At 36.3% G+C, this 18350-nt stretch overlaps 1 protein-coding gene across 1 annotated transcript in view; it reads right to left on the bottom strand.

The window, feature by feature from the left end:
* IPO11 (importin 11) overlaps positions 1 to 18350 on the bottom strand; it is a 196238-nt gene that overhangs the window by 153600 nt on the left and 24288 nt on the right. Inside the window, exons 3-5 of the mRNA XM_040262582.1 lie at positions 15136 to 15236; positions 7308 to 7380; positions 5274 to 5477 (exon numbers count right to left, since the gene is read on the bottom strand). Of these exons, the coding sequence (XP_040118516.1) occupies positions 5274 to 5477; positions 7308 to 7380; positions 15136 to 15236 (378 nt within the window). The remainder of the gene's footprint in view (positions 1 to 5273; positions 5478 to 7307; positions 7381 to 15135; positions 15237 to 18350) is intronic.

The following is an 18350-nucleotide window of genomic DNA, read 5'->3' as shown; positions in this document are numbered from 1 at the left end:
ACACACACACACACACACACACACACAGAATGAATGCTATTCTAACTTTAAAGACACTTAAGAAACATGACCAAATGTGAGGTATCAACCATATTCATTTTTCTGGCCCAAACACACCACTTGTAATAATGTATTTAAGAACAATGTAGAAAATTGGCTACAAATATTTAATTACATAATATCATCTCAACAGGACGAAATGGCCAGATGGCATCACTGACTCAATGGACCTGAGTTTGAACAAGCTTTGGGAGATGGTGAGGGAGAGGGAAGCCTGGTGTGCTGCAGTCCATGGAGTCATAGAGTTGGACACAACTGAGCAACTGAACAACATTAAATCATATTAAATTACTATTTTTATGCATCTTATATGATAAAAGTTCAATGATTACGTATGCTAAGATAACCAGATTAGGCCCAAGATGAAGTCACTCATACTAAGTCCCAAGGCAGCAAACCAAAACTTAGAACTAGGTTCTTTTCTCCCAGAAAAGGCAAGTCTAGGCCAACCAATCAGGGCCTGCCTACTCAACACAAGTTACCTGATCCAGCTCTAAGATTCCTCAAGACCTCTAAACCTAGTAACAGCCCATAAGGCTGTCCTTAGTTACTGATGCCTAAACAATGCTCTCAGGTATACAGAGTATGAACTCAATGTGAGGGAGGAGAAGGTGAAAACACTCTCCTCTCTATTTGTGATCCTACCTTTGCTCACAGCTGCAGTTCAGGCATCCAATGGAGTGACTGCTGCTGCTGCTGCTAAGTCACTTCAGTCGTGTCCAACTCTGTGCGACCCCATAGACGGCAGTCCACCAAGCTCCACCGTCCCTGGGATTCTCCAGGCAAGAACACTGGAGTGGGTTGCCATTTCCTTCTCCAATGCATGAAAGTGAAAAGTGAAAGTGAAGTAGCTCCGTCGTGTCCGACTCTTAGCGACCCCATGGACTGCAGCCCACCAGGCTCCTCCGTCCATGGGATTTTCCAGACAAGAATACTGGAGTGGGGTGCCATCGCCTTCTCCAATAGAGTGACTAGCAGAATAGCAACTCACATATTTGTCAGATGGATACAGAGACGGGTAAAAAACAAAGTATAACTCAGCAATGCTTTAAGAGTCCCCTTTCCTAGGACCCAGAACAAGAGTCCTTGTGAATCAAACAGAAAGGATAAACTATACTTTACTCAAAATCTCCTGTTCTGTTTAGTGCATAGCTCTTTTTTTTTTTTTTTTTTGACCAAGCTAGTCATCTTGAGTCTTTCCTTGATTAAAGCTTCCACCAAAAGTTTCCTCTTTCCCTCATATTTATATAAGCCTAGACGCACACACACACACACTCTCTCTCTCTCTCTCTCTCTCTCTCTCTCTCTCAAATCCCCACACAGGTTCATAGCAGAAATGACTCTATGGATCATAGAAGTCATTCTTTAAACAATGTGTTTAAAAGGCAATCTGAAATTAGGCAAAGCAAGAGACAAGACTTAGAAACAGCATTTAGAATCACCCAAAACGGAAAATGATGAATTTAACCTACTTAATGATTTGCTTATAAACACACATTTATGTTTTAAATAAATTTCACTATTCTGTAAATTTCCCGAAGGTTTGAGCTATACAGTATAAGTGGCACCTTGGCATTCTCAAATTTAATACTCAAAACTTTAACTATTTGGGAACTTTCCCTCAGAACCAAACATGAAATTATAAATTTATAAGGAATAAGGATGAAAATTTCTTTTATGAGGCTGAATTAGCTATCTTATGCCAATCAGCCCATCCCAAAGTAGCTATGTGGATCTCTTTGGTTAGTTTATTCATAAAACAGTAACTCATCAGGAAGACTATTGAGTAGTATTGTAATCTGACTTGATCTCACTGCAGTTTTCTCTTATCCTCATCATGCATATATATATGCTATTAGTGGGAACATTATTCATCATAAATCCTTCAGTTTTTTAATTTTTGCTGAATTTCAGCTTTGACTACAAAAACAATGTAATACAGTATGGCAGATTTTACAAAGTTACTAAATGACCTTTGAAGATTTGTGTCTTATGATTTTTCCCATGTCAGGAGATGACTAGTTGTGTCTTTCATCTTCAGTATCGTACATACCTCAGTAGGCAATCTGTTGACTCACTCTCGAGGGGAAGTAAGAATTTAAGATTAATTCCTAATATCCAAACTTTAAAAATTCAAAATAAAAACTGGTTATGGAGTATGTCCTTTTTCGAGATTCATACTCTAAATAGTATTGGGTAATGACATATCAAGATTTGCTCCAAGAGGAAAAGTAAATGTGGCAACACCTTAAGAACTGGTGAATATGTGTGAAAAATATATGGAGGTTGTTGAATTGTTTTCACAACTAGAGTTTATTTGAAATGTCCTCAAGTAAGAAAACTATTTCACTGGTTATATGCCAAAATTGTACAGCAAAGTGTCTAATAAAGTCAGTAGGTTAAGAACTTAACTGCCAAGAAAATAGTGAAAAAGAAAAAATAAAACTAAATGTACGAAGGTCTTGGCTTCTAGGAAAAAAAGCAATTATTTAAATTACACTATAACTAAAATGTCCATCTCAAACTTTAATGGTGCTTATAAAGATTTACTTGGAATAATAAAAATTATAAATTCACAGAATCACACAACTTTAAAAGACAATTTTAAAGAATCATAAAGTATAAATACCTTGCTCAAAATTCCAAAACTGCTCAGTACCAAGAAACATTCTTGACTAGGAGCCAGGTCTTCTCATAATTGTTAACCCATATTGCTAAACACAAGTGAAATATACTTGCTTTCAAAAAATTTTTTCTTCTTTTTTTTTAGATTTGGATTACTTCACTTACCATAGCATGGACTTTTGTGGGTTACACACCACATCTATAAGGTATTATTTGGTTAACACATTTACAATTATATAAGAATTACTATCTAGAACCTAAATTTCCTGGCTTTCATAGACTAAACTTAGATTTTAACTGTACTTAATGTCAACTTTTTTATATTCAGGTTTGTATGAAAAGCATATAATTTTCTAGAAAATGAATCCCCTTTGTATCAAATCAAGCTCAATTTCATTACTGCAAACAGCTACTACTGTTGATTTTATTATCTATCACCCCTGAAAAGAACTTAATTTATTTTAAGATGGAAGGAAAACACGCTGGGAAAAAAATTGCGGGGACAGGTGAAGCAGTAGAGATTAAATGCACCATGAACAACTTTGTCATATCAAGTAGCTCAACTATGACCTTACACTTCTTTATGTGGGAAACTAATTTAGTACATAAAGACCATCTTAGCATTAAAGTAACCACATCATTAAAAAGATTTTCCCACACTTCAGATTACCAAAATAATTGGGCTGTTTAATTAACTAGCAAACTTGCTCTTTATAATAATATCTTCCTACATATGCTACCTTTAATAAACTACACTTCTTGTTCCCCAGACCCATCAGACAAGATTTCCATCCTAGTCCCTACTGTGTTCCATGTTTCCAGGTTCAGCTACTCCATTCAAAAATAAAAGGTGCTAAGCTCAATTATTTTTTCCAGGTATCTTGAGTTTTATATATACTCCCCAACTCCTGCTTTTTGAAGTTCTATATCATACCATTTTGAAATCGAGAAAGTATCTAAGAACAAATCTCTTCCTCTACTGTTTATTCATTCAACAGGTATTGGGCACCATCCACTCATGTACGTTCTTCTGGGCTAGACAGTAGGACTATAATAATAACTGTAACAATAAGAGCTACAGTACTCCCTCATAAAATTCAGTGTGGTGGATCTCAGAAAGGGTGAATCAACAATTAAAATGTAATTGTAATATAATGTACAATGCAATAAATACTATGCTGGATATAAGTACAAGATGCTAGGTAGACCTATATTTCATTCTATATGGAGAGGAAAGAGACTCACACTACAATAAAATCAAGCAAGAAAGTTGAAGTGGACAGGAAGCTAACCCAAACAAGCTATACAAAATAAGGCTAATTTAGATATACTTTGTAGAGACAGAGTAGGCTAAATACACATTATATCTGAAAACCAAGGCAATACATTAGGAGAGTACAACTTCAGAAAGCCAAACCAAGAAGTAAGACTTCTATAGAAAGGGACCCTTCAATAAAGAGTAATCGTAACCCAGAATCTTACACACATTAAAACGTCTATATAAAAGAGAAGGAGACTAAGATGGGAATAAAAGTGAGAAAAGTCAACAAGAAATTCACAGAAAGACTTGAAAAGATAAAATGTCCATTTCTTTAGTCCTTGTTAGATATCAAGTAAAAGTGACGATTTAAAAGGCAACCTTTAACAAGAAGAATTTCTCTTACACTCAGTATCCTCAGATAAACAGAAAATTGGCTATCTACACCTACTGGGTTAAAAGTTAAGAGGACATAACACGGTTCTGGTTCAAACTTTGTGTCTTAAGAATAACCTGGGGAGCCTATTAAAAATTCAAATTCCTAAGCCATATCCTCAAAGTGAAGATTCCAAAGGTAAGCAAGAACACTGTTAAAAATACTTGGAGGGAATTCCTATTGGTCCAGTGATTAGGACTCCATGCTCTCACTGCCAAGGGCTCACGTTCAATCCCGGGGTAAGAAACTAAGATCCCACAAGCCACAGTGTAGCCAAAAACAAAACCTGGAGACTCCCACTGTTATCTGGTACAGTTTAAAATGTTATGCTGAAAAATATGAAAATTTTTCTGGCTGTTCCAGTAGTTCAAAACAATGAAATACAAAAACACCAAAGCAACTAAATGAAGGAAAGAAATAGTTTTTCCAATGAATAGAACTAAAACACCGACAGACATCACCAGTTGTGTCAGACTGCTTCCTATATCCACCAATTACCCAGGCATGTCAATTTTAACTTCCTAAATCTCACCTCTATATGCTCCTAAATGTTCTCTTTATCACTTCTTCATGTGAGAGCTTTATCACTGCATCTGAACACAACTTCAGTAGCCTCAAACCAGTCTTTCTGCCTTCAGACTGTTCTCCACCAGTTAACTCCCCTCATTGGCAACTAACTGACCTTACTGGTCATATCACAATCCAGCTTAAAACCTTTCAGATGTTACCTATTAATATGACCCTTTTGAGGTCAATTAGAAAGAACTAATAATCCATCAGTAAGATATCTAGAGGTAAAATTACATTTTAATACAAGTAATACAGTTTTCATTATGATTTCAATACAAACAGCACAGTTTTCATTATCAAATTTAATTCCATTAAATCACTTACATCATAAAACAGTTTTCTGTCAGCAGACAGTCGTTTAGACGCCAGAGTCTTGGTAACATGATAGAAGGTGAGTAATGCTCTGTGCTGTCGAAGGTCATCTTGGACTTTCACAGATTCTATAAGAGTGGGAATCAGTTCAGGCCACTGTCGAGGACAATCCAGTCGAGCGACTTTTGCGATCAGCACTGCAATCTGAGTTGCAATCTAGAGGAAAAAAATTAACTTTCAGAAATAAACATGAAATTAAAGCAATAGGTAAGGAATATGTTCACAGCTCAAAATTACCTTTTTAGTTACTCATACATTTAACAAAAATAAGTAAGATTTCACTGAACAAATGTTTAAGACAGTAGCTCTCAACGTGTGGTCTATGGAACCCTGGGGGGCCTAGGATCTTTTCTGTGAGGTCTATCCTTTCCCAATAATGTACCACTGTGGAGCTAGATTTTCATCATATAACTTCTGAAATAACATCACAACTTAGTAAATACTAGATATATTTGAAATTCTAGACATTTTTTAAGTAGCCAGACAGTAAAAAGATATGCAAAAATGCAGAACAATGTTACTCTCTTCATTAAATACTTATTGTTTGGGGAAATAGCTACCGTTCACTTTTTAAAATTCAATCCATATTAACAAACAATACATTTTAGGTTTATCAACTTTAATTTCTAATACAATAAACATCAACATATGTAACTCTTCCATGTTTTATTTCAGCAGTATAAGGAAGTTCTAAGGATGTAAACTTTAAGAACCACTGATCTAAGAGTGGAAATGAATATCAATATTAGGTATTCACATAATGATATTTGTTCAGATCAGAGTTTTACAAATACTGGTTGACAGAACACCTAAGCAATGGTTTACCCCTCAGTCACCCAAGCCCCTCCCTGACAACCTCCTCCTTCCCCACAGAGAGTAACTCTGTTCCTCTCCAACTTCCATCAAATCTCTTTAGCTGAGAAACTGCAAAAAAAAAAAAAAAAAAAGAAAACTCAGATCATATAAGTAGGTTTAGATAAAACTACATTGGATACACCTCCTAATACAGTGTGATTTAATAGTCAAATTAAAAGAATCAAATGTAAGAAATAGTAACTTAGAAAATATAATTTTTGTATCATAAGCAAACTTATTTTATTCTTAAAAGAAAAATCTCACTAAAAGGGAAAGAAAAAATAAAACTATATAATCCACTATCTATCCCCCACAGAGCAGTAAGAAGTGAAAATGTGATGAAGAAAACAGACAGAAATCAGAAGTCTGGGATTCCCTGGTGTTCTAGTGGTGGGGAATCTGCCTGCTAATGCAGGGGAAATGGGTTTGATTCCTGGCCCAGGAAGATCCCACATGCCATGGAGCAACTAAGTCCACGCACCACAAATACTGAGCCCACTCCGGTGTTCTTGCCTGGAGAATCCCAGGGATCAGGGAGCCTGGTACGCTGCTGTCTATGGGGTCGCACAGAGTCGGACACGACTGAAGCGACTTAGCAGCAGCAGCAGCAACAGTGCTCTAGAGCTCACGAGCCACAGCTACTGAGTCCTGCATGCCTAAAGCCCAGGCTCTGCAACAAGAGAAGCCACTTCATTGAGAAACCTGCGCACTGCAAAGAAGACCTGGCACAGCCAAAAATAAAAAAATAATAATAATAAATCTTAAAAAAAAAAATTCAGACGCCATCCGTTGTTGGGGGGGGCGGGGGGGGGATAATTTCAATAATTGATATATAGAAAGATACTTTCAATATTGGCTCAAAAACTGAGAAGTTAAAAAATATACACAGGTGTATCTTCAAATGATTCTGAGTTTTAAATCAGTAAGAGCCAAATCTAATCAAAATTCTTCACAGCTAGAATTGGATCTCAAAATTTAAAAACCACCAGAGAAGTGTATATAAACATCACAAATGAGCATTATTTTAAAAAAATTTTTTATTTTTAAAGCAAAGAACCAAAGTTAGTTTGGAAAAGAAGCAAAAAAACCAAGAGAAAGGAAAAAACAGTTGGCACTCATTTTCTCACTAACCTGGTTTATCGGTTCATTGAAGTTGGTGATTAGCCCTGCACGCAAGGTAGACTTCTCCTCCTCTGAGAGAGCACTGTAAAAAGACATGTTTATTATGCAAGAGAACGCTGCAAAATAATGAATGCAGGTAAGCATGACTGAGAATTTTAACAATAAAAGTCTTTCAAACAATGTGTCCCTGATTGTTCGGGTAATTAAACAGAATTATTTCCATTACTTGTATACTGACACATCAAGTAATTCAAACTCCCTTCACAGCTGAATAAATAGGAAGCACAAAATAGTGCAAAAACTATTAGAAAATAGAGACAAATCTAGACTAAGAACGTGATATTCTGATGTCTGCTTCTACTGATATAAAAACAGCTGCTGACCAAAACATTTAATGTCTGGCTTAAAAAAAAAAATCTATGAGTAAATGCTAGTCTTACACTGACTTCTTTACAAAATTCTATGTGGAAGAGAGGATCAGAAATAAGAGAATGTTTGGTATGGAAAACTTGTCTAATCAAGTAGTTTAAAATCTTTCGGGACTTCCCTGGTAGTCCAGTGGATAAGGCTCTGTGCTGCCAAAGCAGGGGGCCTGGGTTCGATCCTTGGTGGAACTAAGATGCCAGAGTCTGCAACTGAATCCATGTGCTCTAGGGCCTACAGTCCGCAACTAGAGAAGCCATGTCTTAAAATGCTGAACATAACACTAACAATTTTGACTGCAAATGAGGAAGGCAACTAGACAGCAAAAGGACAGAGAAGGCAAATATCCACTGTATAAGACTGTACATATTTTGAATTGTATGAATGTTTTAACTTAAAATTAAATTTTAAACCCCTCATGTTAAGGTTTTCTATTCTGGCTATGATAAAAGTAGTTTGTACTGAATGAATCACTCCCCAAAAATCAGCGATAAAAGTTGCATACAGATTTTTTTTTAATGTTTTAAGGCATCTGTTGAGTTGAAATGTGCCCCACACCCCATCAAAAGGTATGTTCAAGTTCTAACCCCAAATACCTGTGAATGTGACCTTATTTGGAAGTAAGGGCTTTGCAGATGCAATCACACTAAAATTAGGTCATACTGGATTAGAGTAGGCCCTAACCCAATGATTGGTGCTATTTATAGGAAGAGAAAATTCTGAACATAGACACAGAAGAGACACCTGAAAATAAGGCTATGTGACAATGAAGATCAAGGCTAGAGTTGTATTTGAAGATGAATGTGCCTCTCTTGGTAACTGCTGAAAAAGTGGTACAAAATCAGGAATAATATAAAGGATTTGAATAACATAATTAACAAATTTGACCTAACTGATACATATAATAAAACATTACAATCCACAACAGCAAACATACATGCTTTACAAATGCATATAGAACATTTACAAACATACCATATGTTGGGATCATAAAATAAGATAGCACAGTCCAAAGAATGAAATCATTACAGAAAACAAAAAAAGTCCCACATGTTTGGAAATTAGGTGATATAACCCATGGGTCTCAAAAGAAATCAAAATTTTAAAATATTTTTGACTAAATGGTAATGAAAATAATACATATTGAGGCTTATGAGACTGAACTAAAGTCACGATTATAAAAAAAAAGCCTTAATGTTTTAAATGCATATAGAAGAAAAACAGAAAATTACCTAAGCTTCTATTTAAAAAAGCTAGAAAAAGGACAGTAAAATTAAATTCAAAAAAGTAATTAAAAGTACATTAAGCCTGATAAAGTACAATACCTAAAGCAATGACAGATAAATAGGCCAACAGGACAAAAAAGAGAAATTCAAAAACAGACCCCTCCATGTAAAGTGCCTGAGAGGTTATAAGGGAATCACTGAAATGCGATAGGGAAAAAGGACATGGTGCTGCCCTACTGCACGCCTTTACCTTACACAGAAACGACAGACAGACCAGACACCAAACCCTGAAAAGTGAAACAGCTTCTAGTAGAAAACATACTTTCATGACTTTGTATTGAGTAAAAACTTTGTAAACAGATCCCAAAAGAATGAATTACAAAAAGAAAGTAGCTAAACTGAACTTAAATCAAAACTCAGTTTCATCAAAAGATACCAATAAGAAAGTGAACAAGCAAGTCTTGAAACAGAAGATATTTTCACTACGTATATTCAACAAAAGACTTCTACCCAAATATATATATTATATATAACATCTCAGCCACCAGGGAAGCTCTAAATATAAATATATATATAGATGTGCAAATGGCAGGTCCTTTACAAAAGAGGAGCTCCACCAGTCCAGTCAGTTTAGTCGCTCAGTCGAGTTCGACTCTTTCTGATCCCATGGACTGCAGCACGCCAGGTTTCCCTGTCAATCACCAACTCCAGGAGCTTGCTCAAACTCATGTCCATCGAGTCGGTGATGCCATCCAACCATCTCATCCTCTGTTGTCCCATTCTCTTCCTGCCTTCAATCTTTCCCAGCATCAGGGTCTTTTCCAATCAGTCAGTTCTTCACATTAGGTGGCCAAAGTATTTGAGCTTCAGCTTCAATATCAGTCCTTCCAATGAATATTCAGGACTGACTTCCTTTAAGATTGACTGGTTTGATCTCTTTGGCAGTTCAAGTGACTCTTAAGAGTCTTCTCCAACACCATAGTTCGAAAGCATCAATTCTTCGGCACTCAGCTTTCCTTATAGTCCAACTCTCACACCCATACATGACTACTGGAAAAACCATAGCTTTGACTAATCGGACCTTTGTCAGCAACGTAATGTCTCTGCTTTTTAATATGCTGTCTAGGTTTGCCATAGCTTTCCTTCCAAGGAGCAAGCATCTTTTAATTTCATGGCTGCACTCACCATGTGCAGTGATTTTGGAACCCAAGAAAATAGTCTTGTCACTGTTTCCATTGTTTCCCCATCTATTTGCCATGAAGTGATGAGACCGGATGCCATGAACTTAGTTTTTTGAATGTTGAGTTTTAAGCCAACTTTTTCACTCTCCTCTTTCACCTTCATCAAAAGGCTCTTTAGTTCCTCTTCACTTTCTGCCATAGGGTGGTGTCATCTGCATATCTGAGGTTATTGATATTTCTCCTGGCAATCTTGATTCCAGCTTGTGCTTCATCCAATCCAGCATTTCGTATGATGTACTCTGCATATAAGTTAAATAAGCAGAGTAACAGTATACAGCCTTGACATACTCCTTTCCCAATTTAGAACCAGTCCGTTGTTTCATGTCCAGTTCTAACTGTTGTTTCTCGACCTGCATATAGGTTTCTCAGGAGGCAGGTAAAGTGGTCTGGTATTCCCAACTCTTTAAGGATTTTCCAGTTTGTTGTGATCCACAGAGTCAAATTTGGCATAGTCAAGAGAGCAAAAGTAGATGTTTTTCTGGAACTCTCTTGAGACTAGTAAGTATGAAAAAAGTACTCACTATCTATCAGAAAAATGCAAAAATTTCCAAGCACACCAGCATGACTAAAATGAAGCAAACCAGACCAAGTATGGTGAGAATGTGGAACAAATGTCAACACTCATGCTACATGAGTAGGAAGGGCAAACTGGTAAAAACAGCTTACAAAACTAACTGATAGTATCTCAAAAGTTGAAAGCAAGAGAGCTCAAGATAAATATTTACTTCTGCTTCACTGAATATGCTAAAGCCTTTGACTGTGTGGATCATAACAAATTGTGGAAAATTCTTAAAGAGATGGGAATACCAGATGAGTGTACATGTCTTCTGAGAAATCTGTATGCAGTTCAACATGGAACAATGGACTGGTTCAAAACTGGGAAAAGGAGTACATCAAGGCTGTATATTGTCACCCTGCTTATTTAACTTAAATTCGGAGTACATCATGCAAAATGCCAGGCTGGATAAATCACAAGTTGGAATCAAGATTGCTTGGAGAAAAATCAATAATCTCAGATATGTAGATGATACCACTGCAAATTAAAAGACATCTGCTCCTTGGAAGAAAAGCTGTAACAAACCTAGACAGCATATTAAAAAAAAAGAAGAGACATTACTTTGCCAACAAAGGTCTGTATAGTCAAAGCTATGGTTTTCCCAGCAGACGTGTATGGATGTGCAAGCTGCACCACAAAGAAGCCTGAGCACCAAAGAATTGAAGCTTTTGAATTATGGTGCTGAAGAAGACTCTTGAGAGTCCCTTGGACTTCAAGGAGACCAAACCAGTCAATCCTAAAGGAAATCAACCCTGAATATTCATTGGGAGGACTGATGCTGATGCTGAAGCTCCAATACTTTGGTCACCTGATGCAAAAAGCCAACTTGTTGAAAAAGACCCTGATGTTGAGAAAGACTGAAGGCAGGAGAAGAAGGTGACAGAGGACGAGATGGTTGGGTGGCATCAATGGCTCAATGGACATGAATGTGAGCAAATTCCAGGAAATAATGGAGGACAGAGGACCCTGGTGTGCGGCAGTCCATGGGGTCACAAATGGTCAGACATGACTTAGTGACTGAACAACAACAACCCAAATTGAACATACACCTGATCATCGTAAATAACAGTAAAATTCAAACTTACATGTAACGAGACATGTAAAAGATTTTTCAAAGAAGCATTATCTTTGACAGTCAAAAACTACACACAACCTTCATACCCATCAACAGCAGAATGGACAGATAATGATAATATATTCCTACAATGGGATGCTGTACTTCTACATAAAAGAGCAAATTACTGCCACTCGCAACTACATGGACAAATCTCATAATTATAATACTGGAAACAAGTCAGACACAAAAGAGAGCATAGTATGACTTCCATTTGTATCAAGTTAAGAAACAGGTTAAAAACTAATCTAGGGTGAGAAACGGCAGATCTTTGAGGAGGGTGTATACATGACTGAAGGGGCAGGAGGGAAGTTTCTGGGGTGCTGGTTCTACCCAGTTCTAAGTGGGAGTTACACAGGTGTGTTACATTAAAAACATTCAAAGTGTACCCTTCATGTGTGCACTTTTTAAGCACATTTTTATTACACTTCAATAAAAGTGTTTTTAAGCTTAACAGTGACTTCCATAAGATTAGTAAAGAAATGAGAAAACAAAGAGTAAAATAAACATGGGGGGAGATATGGAACAGGTAAAGGGAGTTAAAAAAAAAAGTAGAAACTTTCAGTTACAATGTAAAATAAGTCATGGGGATATGACACACAGCTTGGCAACTAGAGTTAATAATACTGCACTGCATATATGAAAGTTGCTAAAAGAGTAAATCTTAAAATTCATCACAAGAAAAAAAAAACCTCTCTCTGTGTGGTGACTTCCTGATGGCTCAGCAGGTAAAGACTCTGCCTGCAATGCAGGAGACACAGGAGACACAGCCTCCATTCCTGGGTCGGGAAGATCCCCTGGAGAAGGAAATGGCAACCCATGCCAGTACTTTTGCCTGGAAAATCCCATGGACAGAGGAGGCTTGTGAGCGATAGTCCAAAGAGTCTGACACAACTGACCCAAGAGCACAGCAGCACATGAACGGAGACAGAAGTAACTACTTACGGTGGTGATCATTCCACAATACAGACACATTCTGAATCATTACGTAATATATTGGAAACTCATATTATGTTATATGTCAACTGAACCTCAATTTAAAATAATACGTATCTAGGCAAAAGGAGTCAAAGTCTAATGCAAGTCTATGCTTTTCCATTAAAAATTATCCCCTAATCTTTTTATAATGCTGCTGAACTTTCCAATTTTAATAGCTTCCTTCTGTCAATCAAATCCCTGAAAACAATGCTTTTTCTTAAAATATTTTGATTCAAGCTTGAAATTCAAGTTTACTTCTATGCCAAGAAGGCAGGTTCAACAGTTTTCATGGTTCTTGTAATTTAAATTCAGAGTATAATGTAACAATTAGTTACCAAAGCAAAGAAGAGACCATGGAAAAAAACATATACACCTGTTAAAGAAAACAAGCCCTTAACCTGAGAAATATCATGACTTCAGCAATTTTCCAATAATAGTTAGCATACACCTTTAACTTCATGCATGTTTTCATTAGATGAATCCAGACTGTATTCCAACCAGAAACTGGATAGGATCTAATTAATTAGGACCCAGTTAAAGTTGCATTTTATGTAGTAATGATAAAGCTTAATCATTCTGTGAAAATATTAGTAAGAATAGAAACTATAAGATGGCACTTTGATGAGAACACAGATATTTTTTTTGAGTCTTAAGTTCAAATATGAGCTCAATAACAAATCTTTCCTCCTTTGTTTACATTTTTAACATCTTTACTGCCTAAGTACATTCATCTCCTTTCGAGTTTGGATCTCAATATTATCACTAACAGCTTGGGATTTAACTACCTAATCAAAATGTAAACTAAATTCCAGTTTCTAATTCTTTACATGAAAGTACAATCTGAAATATTTAATCATAATTTACTCTCTCATCCAAGAGATAGTCATTTATTCTTCATATAACTTATAAAACAAAATTAATTTTAGGAGACACATAAAATTTAATTGGACATAGCAAAAGAAACATGTCTTGCTGCGTTGTTTCTTACAACTCAACAAAATATACTTTCTCATCACTAAACATCCCATTTCTCTCAAAATTATGAATTTTAAAATAAGAAAAAGATTTGATTATTATTATAACATCCTAACTGTAGCCTTTAAAAATCTAGTTACTTCCAGTATGATCCAGGAGCATATTTTACAGCCCACTTTGAGGCCCTCTATTTTTTTAACAAAGGCCTATGAACATAAAAACTACAGAGCTGCAGTACCATCTACTGGAGAATAAAGACTATGTTACTTCTTTGGCAAAGTTTTTTTTTTTTTTTTAATTGGAAGATAATTGCTTTACAATATTGTAGTGGTCTCTGCTGTAAATCAATGAGAATCAGTCATAATTTTATATATATATATATCCCCCTCCTGTTCAGGCTTCCCCAGTAGCTCAGCAGAGAAGAATCCACCTGCAATGCAGGAGATGCAGGTTCGATCCCTGGGTCAGGGAAGATCCCCTGGAGAAGAAAATAGCAACCCACTCCAATATTCTTGCCTGGAAAACCCCATGGAAAGTGGAGCCTTGTGGGCTACAGCCCATGGGGTCACAAAGAGTCAGACACGACTTAGTGACTAAACAACAAACTCCCTCTTGAGCCTCTTTCCCCCAAACCAAAGTTTACTATTTTCTATCAAATTTCTGTCCTGTCTATACTGTCTTTCCATCAATCATATAACATGCAATTAACTATTACAATAAATTTTTTCACTTAACCACCTACCAAGTAGTTACAACTGAAACTGATATTACAAATATCAATTTCTACCACAGAGGCAATTATGCATAAAACTAGACAATTAACATCAGCTGACTCAGAGATGACCTGGAAGTTCCTTCTCAATGACATTTTTCAGAATTCTAGCCTTGTACTTTCTTTAAAAAAAAAAAAGGGGGGGGGGATTTTTTCAAACATGCTTCAGCATTTATTGTGTGCCCATAAAATTAAAGACCCTTGAAAACAGAAGGCCAACAAGAAGTCCACATATCCTATACCCAAAGGGGGGGGAAAACTCTCAGAGAAAAGCAGTAAGACAACTAGTGATCTGTAATTAACCATGAAGAACAAATTTCTTCTTCAGTCATTAACACACCTTTTTTTCATTTAAATATCAAACAAATCACAAATGTGCATAGCTCAGGGAGCATATAAATCTCTGTATTGTTCCCATTTTAGTATATGTGCTACTGAAGAAAGCACAAATGAATTCTTTTATATACAGAGTGAAGATTAACGGATGACAGTCTTAGACCTCCTTGAATGTGAAAAGGACGAGCTTGAGAGGGGAAAAGAGATGGAACTTACTGAGGTGCTACACGTCTCCAGTAGCGATCAATTCCATTTTTAAAATACAACACAGCAAGCCACCTTACATTTATATCCAGAGTGTGGTTTGTGAAAATATTCTGTAAATAAAAACCAAAGCATCAGAATGAACATGTAATAAGTTAAATGTACAGTTAATATATCACAATAAAGTACAGATAGATTTTTCAGACACAGAAATACAAATATCGTATAGCTTATGTGTGCGAGCTCAGTCATGTCCACCTCTCTGTGACTCCATGGACTATAGCCCACTAGGCTTCTCTGTCCGTGGAATTTTCCAGGCAAGAATGCTGGAGTGGGCTGCAGCATTTCCTCCCCCATGATACAGCTTATATGTAGAATCTAACAAAAGGGTATAAATAAACTTATTTACAAAAGTGGAGCCACAGATGTAGAAAACAAACTTATGGTTACCAGGGGAAGGATAAATTGGGAGGTTGGGACTGACATATACACACGACTATACATAAAACAGACAGTAAGGACCTGCCGTATAGCACAGCAAACTCTACCCAATATTCTGTAATGGCCTATATGAGAAAAGACTCCTAAAAAAAAAGAGTGGATATATGTATATGAGTGACATTCCCTCTGCTGTACTGAAACCATCACACACTGTAAATCAGCGATGCTACTGTTGTTTGCTGTTTAGTCACTAAGTCATCGCCATTTCCTACTCCAGGGGATCTTCCCAACCCAGGGATAGAACCCTTGTCTCTTATATCTCCTGCACTGGCAGATGGATTCTTTACCACTGCGCCACCATCAACTATACTTCAATAAAATTAAAAAAAAAAAATTTAAGTATGGATAGATCTGTAATTAAATGTTTCACTTAAATTTTATCATTACACATACATTGTTATTTTCTAAGTATCTATAACTCCACAATTCATGTAAGAAAGCGTATCTGCTTAGGAGTATGTTAATTATGTAAGCTGAGTAATGGCTAAGTACAGAGTCATTTCACTGTTCTACTTTTAGGTATATTTTAAATTTTTCCTAATAAAAAATTAAACTTGAAACAACAAATCTAATTATACAGTAAAATCTACCCACATGAAACTAAAATAAACACCTTTAGGACTTCCCCGGTGCTACAGTGGATAAGGATCTACCTGCCAGTGCAGGAGACCTGGGTTTGATCCCTTGTCCAGGAAGATCCCATATCCACATACCACAGAGGAACTAAGCCCACGCACCAAAACTACTGAAGCCCACATGCCCTACAGCCCTCAAGCCTGCGTGCTCAACTACTGAAATCCCATGTACACAGAGCAACAAGAAAAGCCACCACGATGAGAGGGCCCGCAGCTGGAGAGTAGCCCCCACTCTCCACAGCTAGAGAAAGCCTTCGGGCAGCAACGAAGACCCAGCACAACCAAAAAGTAATTTTTTTAATTATATAAGTAAAATAAACATAGCTAAATTTAGAAAGAAAAAGTAGACCCAACAGAATGAACTAAATAATTTCAAAGTATCCTCCCTATCAAAGCAATTATGCTTATAAACAAGTTAGGTAACAAAATATTTTCAAGTATTAGAAAAGCAAAAGCGCTGTGAATAATTTCAAATCAAAGTTAACCATTACTCAAAAAATTTATTCACCGTGTTAATCCAAATACAGGCAATTCCTGCCCTGTACCGTCATGAGACAGTGTAAAAATGACTGTGCAAGCTAAACCATGCAACATGACCTTGAAATCAAAATTACAACTGTTATGTGACCTTTAAAATTTATTAAAACTGTTACCAAAAATTTATAGTTATAAAGGTATATGAAATAAGAAGAGTAAAACTAATATTTACAGTATTATTTGAAATGTCACAAACAGTGAGAATTAAAGTGTATTTTATTGCTTTCTAGGAAAATCCCTGGTGGTCCAGTGCTTAGGACTCCATGCTTCCACTGCAGGGAGCATAGGTTTGACCCCTGGTTGGGGAATTAAGACCCTGCATGCATAATAATAAAATTTTTAGTGTTTCTAGAATAGTGGGTAGATGGGACAGATAGGAATTGTAGGGATATGTTAACTAAAACTGTACTACAATTCAGACCTAAAACAACTCAAATCCCTAGAAGTGACCTCTTAAACACAACTTTGTGTGGGAAAACCTCAAAGTCAAAAATAATGATGTGGAAGTATGTCTTTCACTATATTAAAAAAATTTTATATGTTAAGTATTAAAAATAGGTATGATACTATAATCCTATTTTTTAAAAATCAGGTGCATACCAAAAAAAAGTTACAGAGACAGCTGAGTAATGTCTATTTATTCCTTAAGACCTGTGACAACTGAGGCAGAGTCCCTCTTTGGGTGTCCTTGCAAAAGAAAGCATAGGTTCTCTCAACACATTAATTGTAAGACTAATTAACTAACTGCATTAGCTCTTACCCTTAACATGCCTACCTTCCACACTAGACTGAGTTGTGTCTTATGAGTGGAGTCCAGCACAGAGCCTGACGAAGCAGAAACTTCATAAATAGCTATTGAGCAAATGAGTGAATGAATGAAAGTAATGTGGAATACTGCGGAAGCTGGTAGATCTCAACCTAACTCAGCTATACCAAGGAACCAAGAAAAGTCAAGCTGCAGGTGTCAATACAAGTAAATAAATATACTGAATAATCAGGTTGGAATACACACCTGCAATCAGGTACACAAATTTAGGAATCTCCAGACTAATCTGGATGGCTAAGGCTCAAACAGAACCAATGTGCCAAAACAGTGAGAACAGGGAAAAAGAAAGAAATAACTTACATTCAGCAGTTCTAAAATCTATTATTATCTATACTCCATCTAAAAGAAACTTTACTATCCCCCTAAGAAGAAAAGTAAACCTAATAAAAATAAAGACAAACAGGTCTAGGCACTTAATATTTATAATTCATACATTACACATAAAGTATCAAGCAAGTCCATTGGTTCTCCCAAAGTCAAGCAGTAACTAAAATAAGAAATTCCAGAGGTCTTTTATATTTTGGTCTGAAAAAACACAAGGCTAATTACAAAGCATGCTCGTTTAAGTAAGCATATGAAGAGTAAAAATACAAGATTTTCTAAAGATTTACATACTGTGCCCCAAATTTACAAACACAATGCTGGGATGATCTATGAGAAGAAGACACTTTCTTCAGCCTCTTTAGAAATTACTCTGTTTTTTATCTCTGAGTTACTGTGCCAAAGAG

The sequence above is a fragment of the Oryx dammah genome, unplaced genomic scaffold (genome assembly GCF_014754425.2).
Source record: "Oryx dammah isolate SB20612 unplaced genomic scaffold, SCBI_Odam_1.1 HiC_scaffold_20, whole genome shotgun sequence".
NCBI lineage: Eukaryota > Metazoa > Chordata > Mammalia > Artiodactyla > Bovidae > Oryx > Oryx dammah.
The sequence above is the reverse complement of the archived record's forward strand: the minus strand, read 5'-3'. Positions and strand labels throughout refer to the sequence as shown.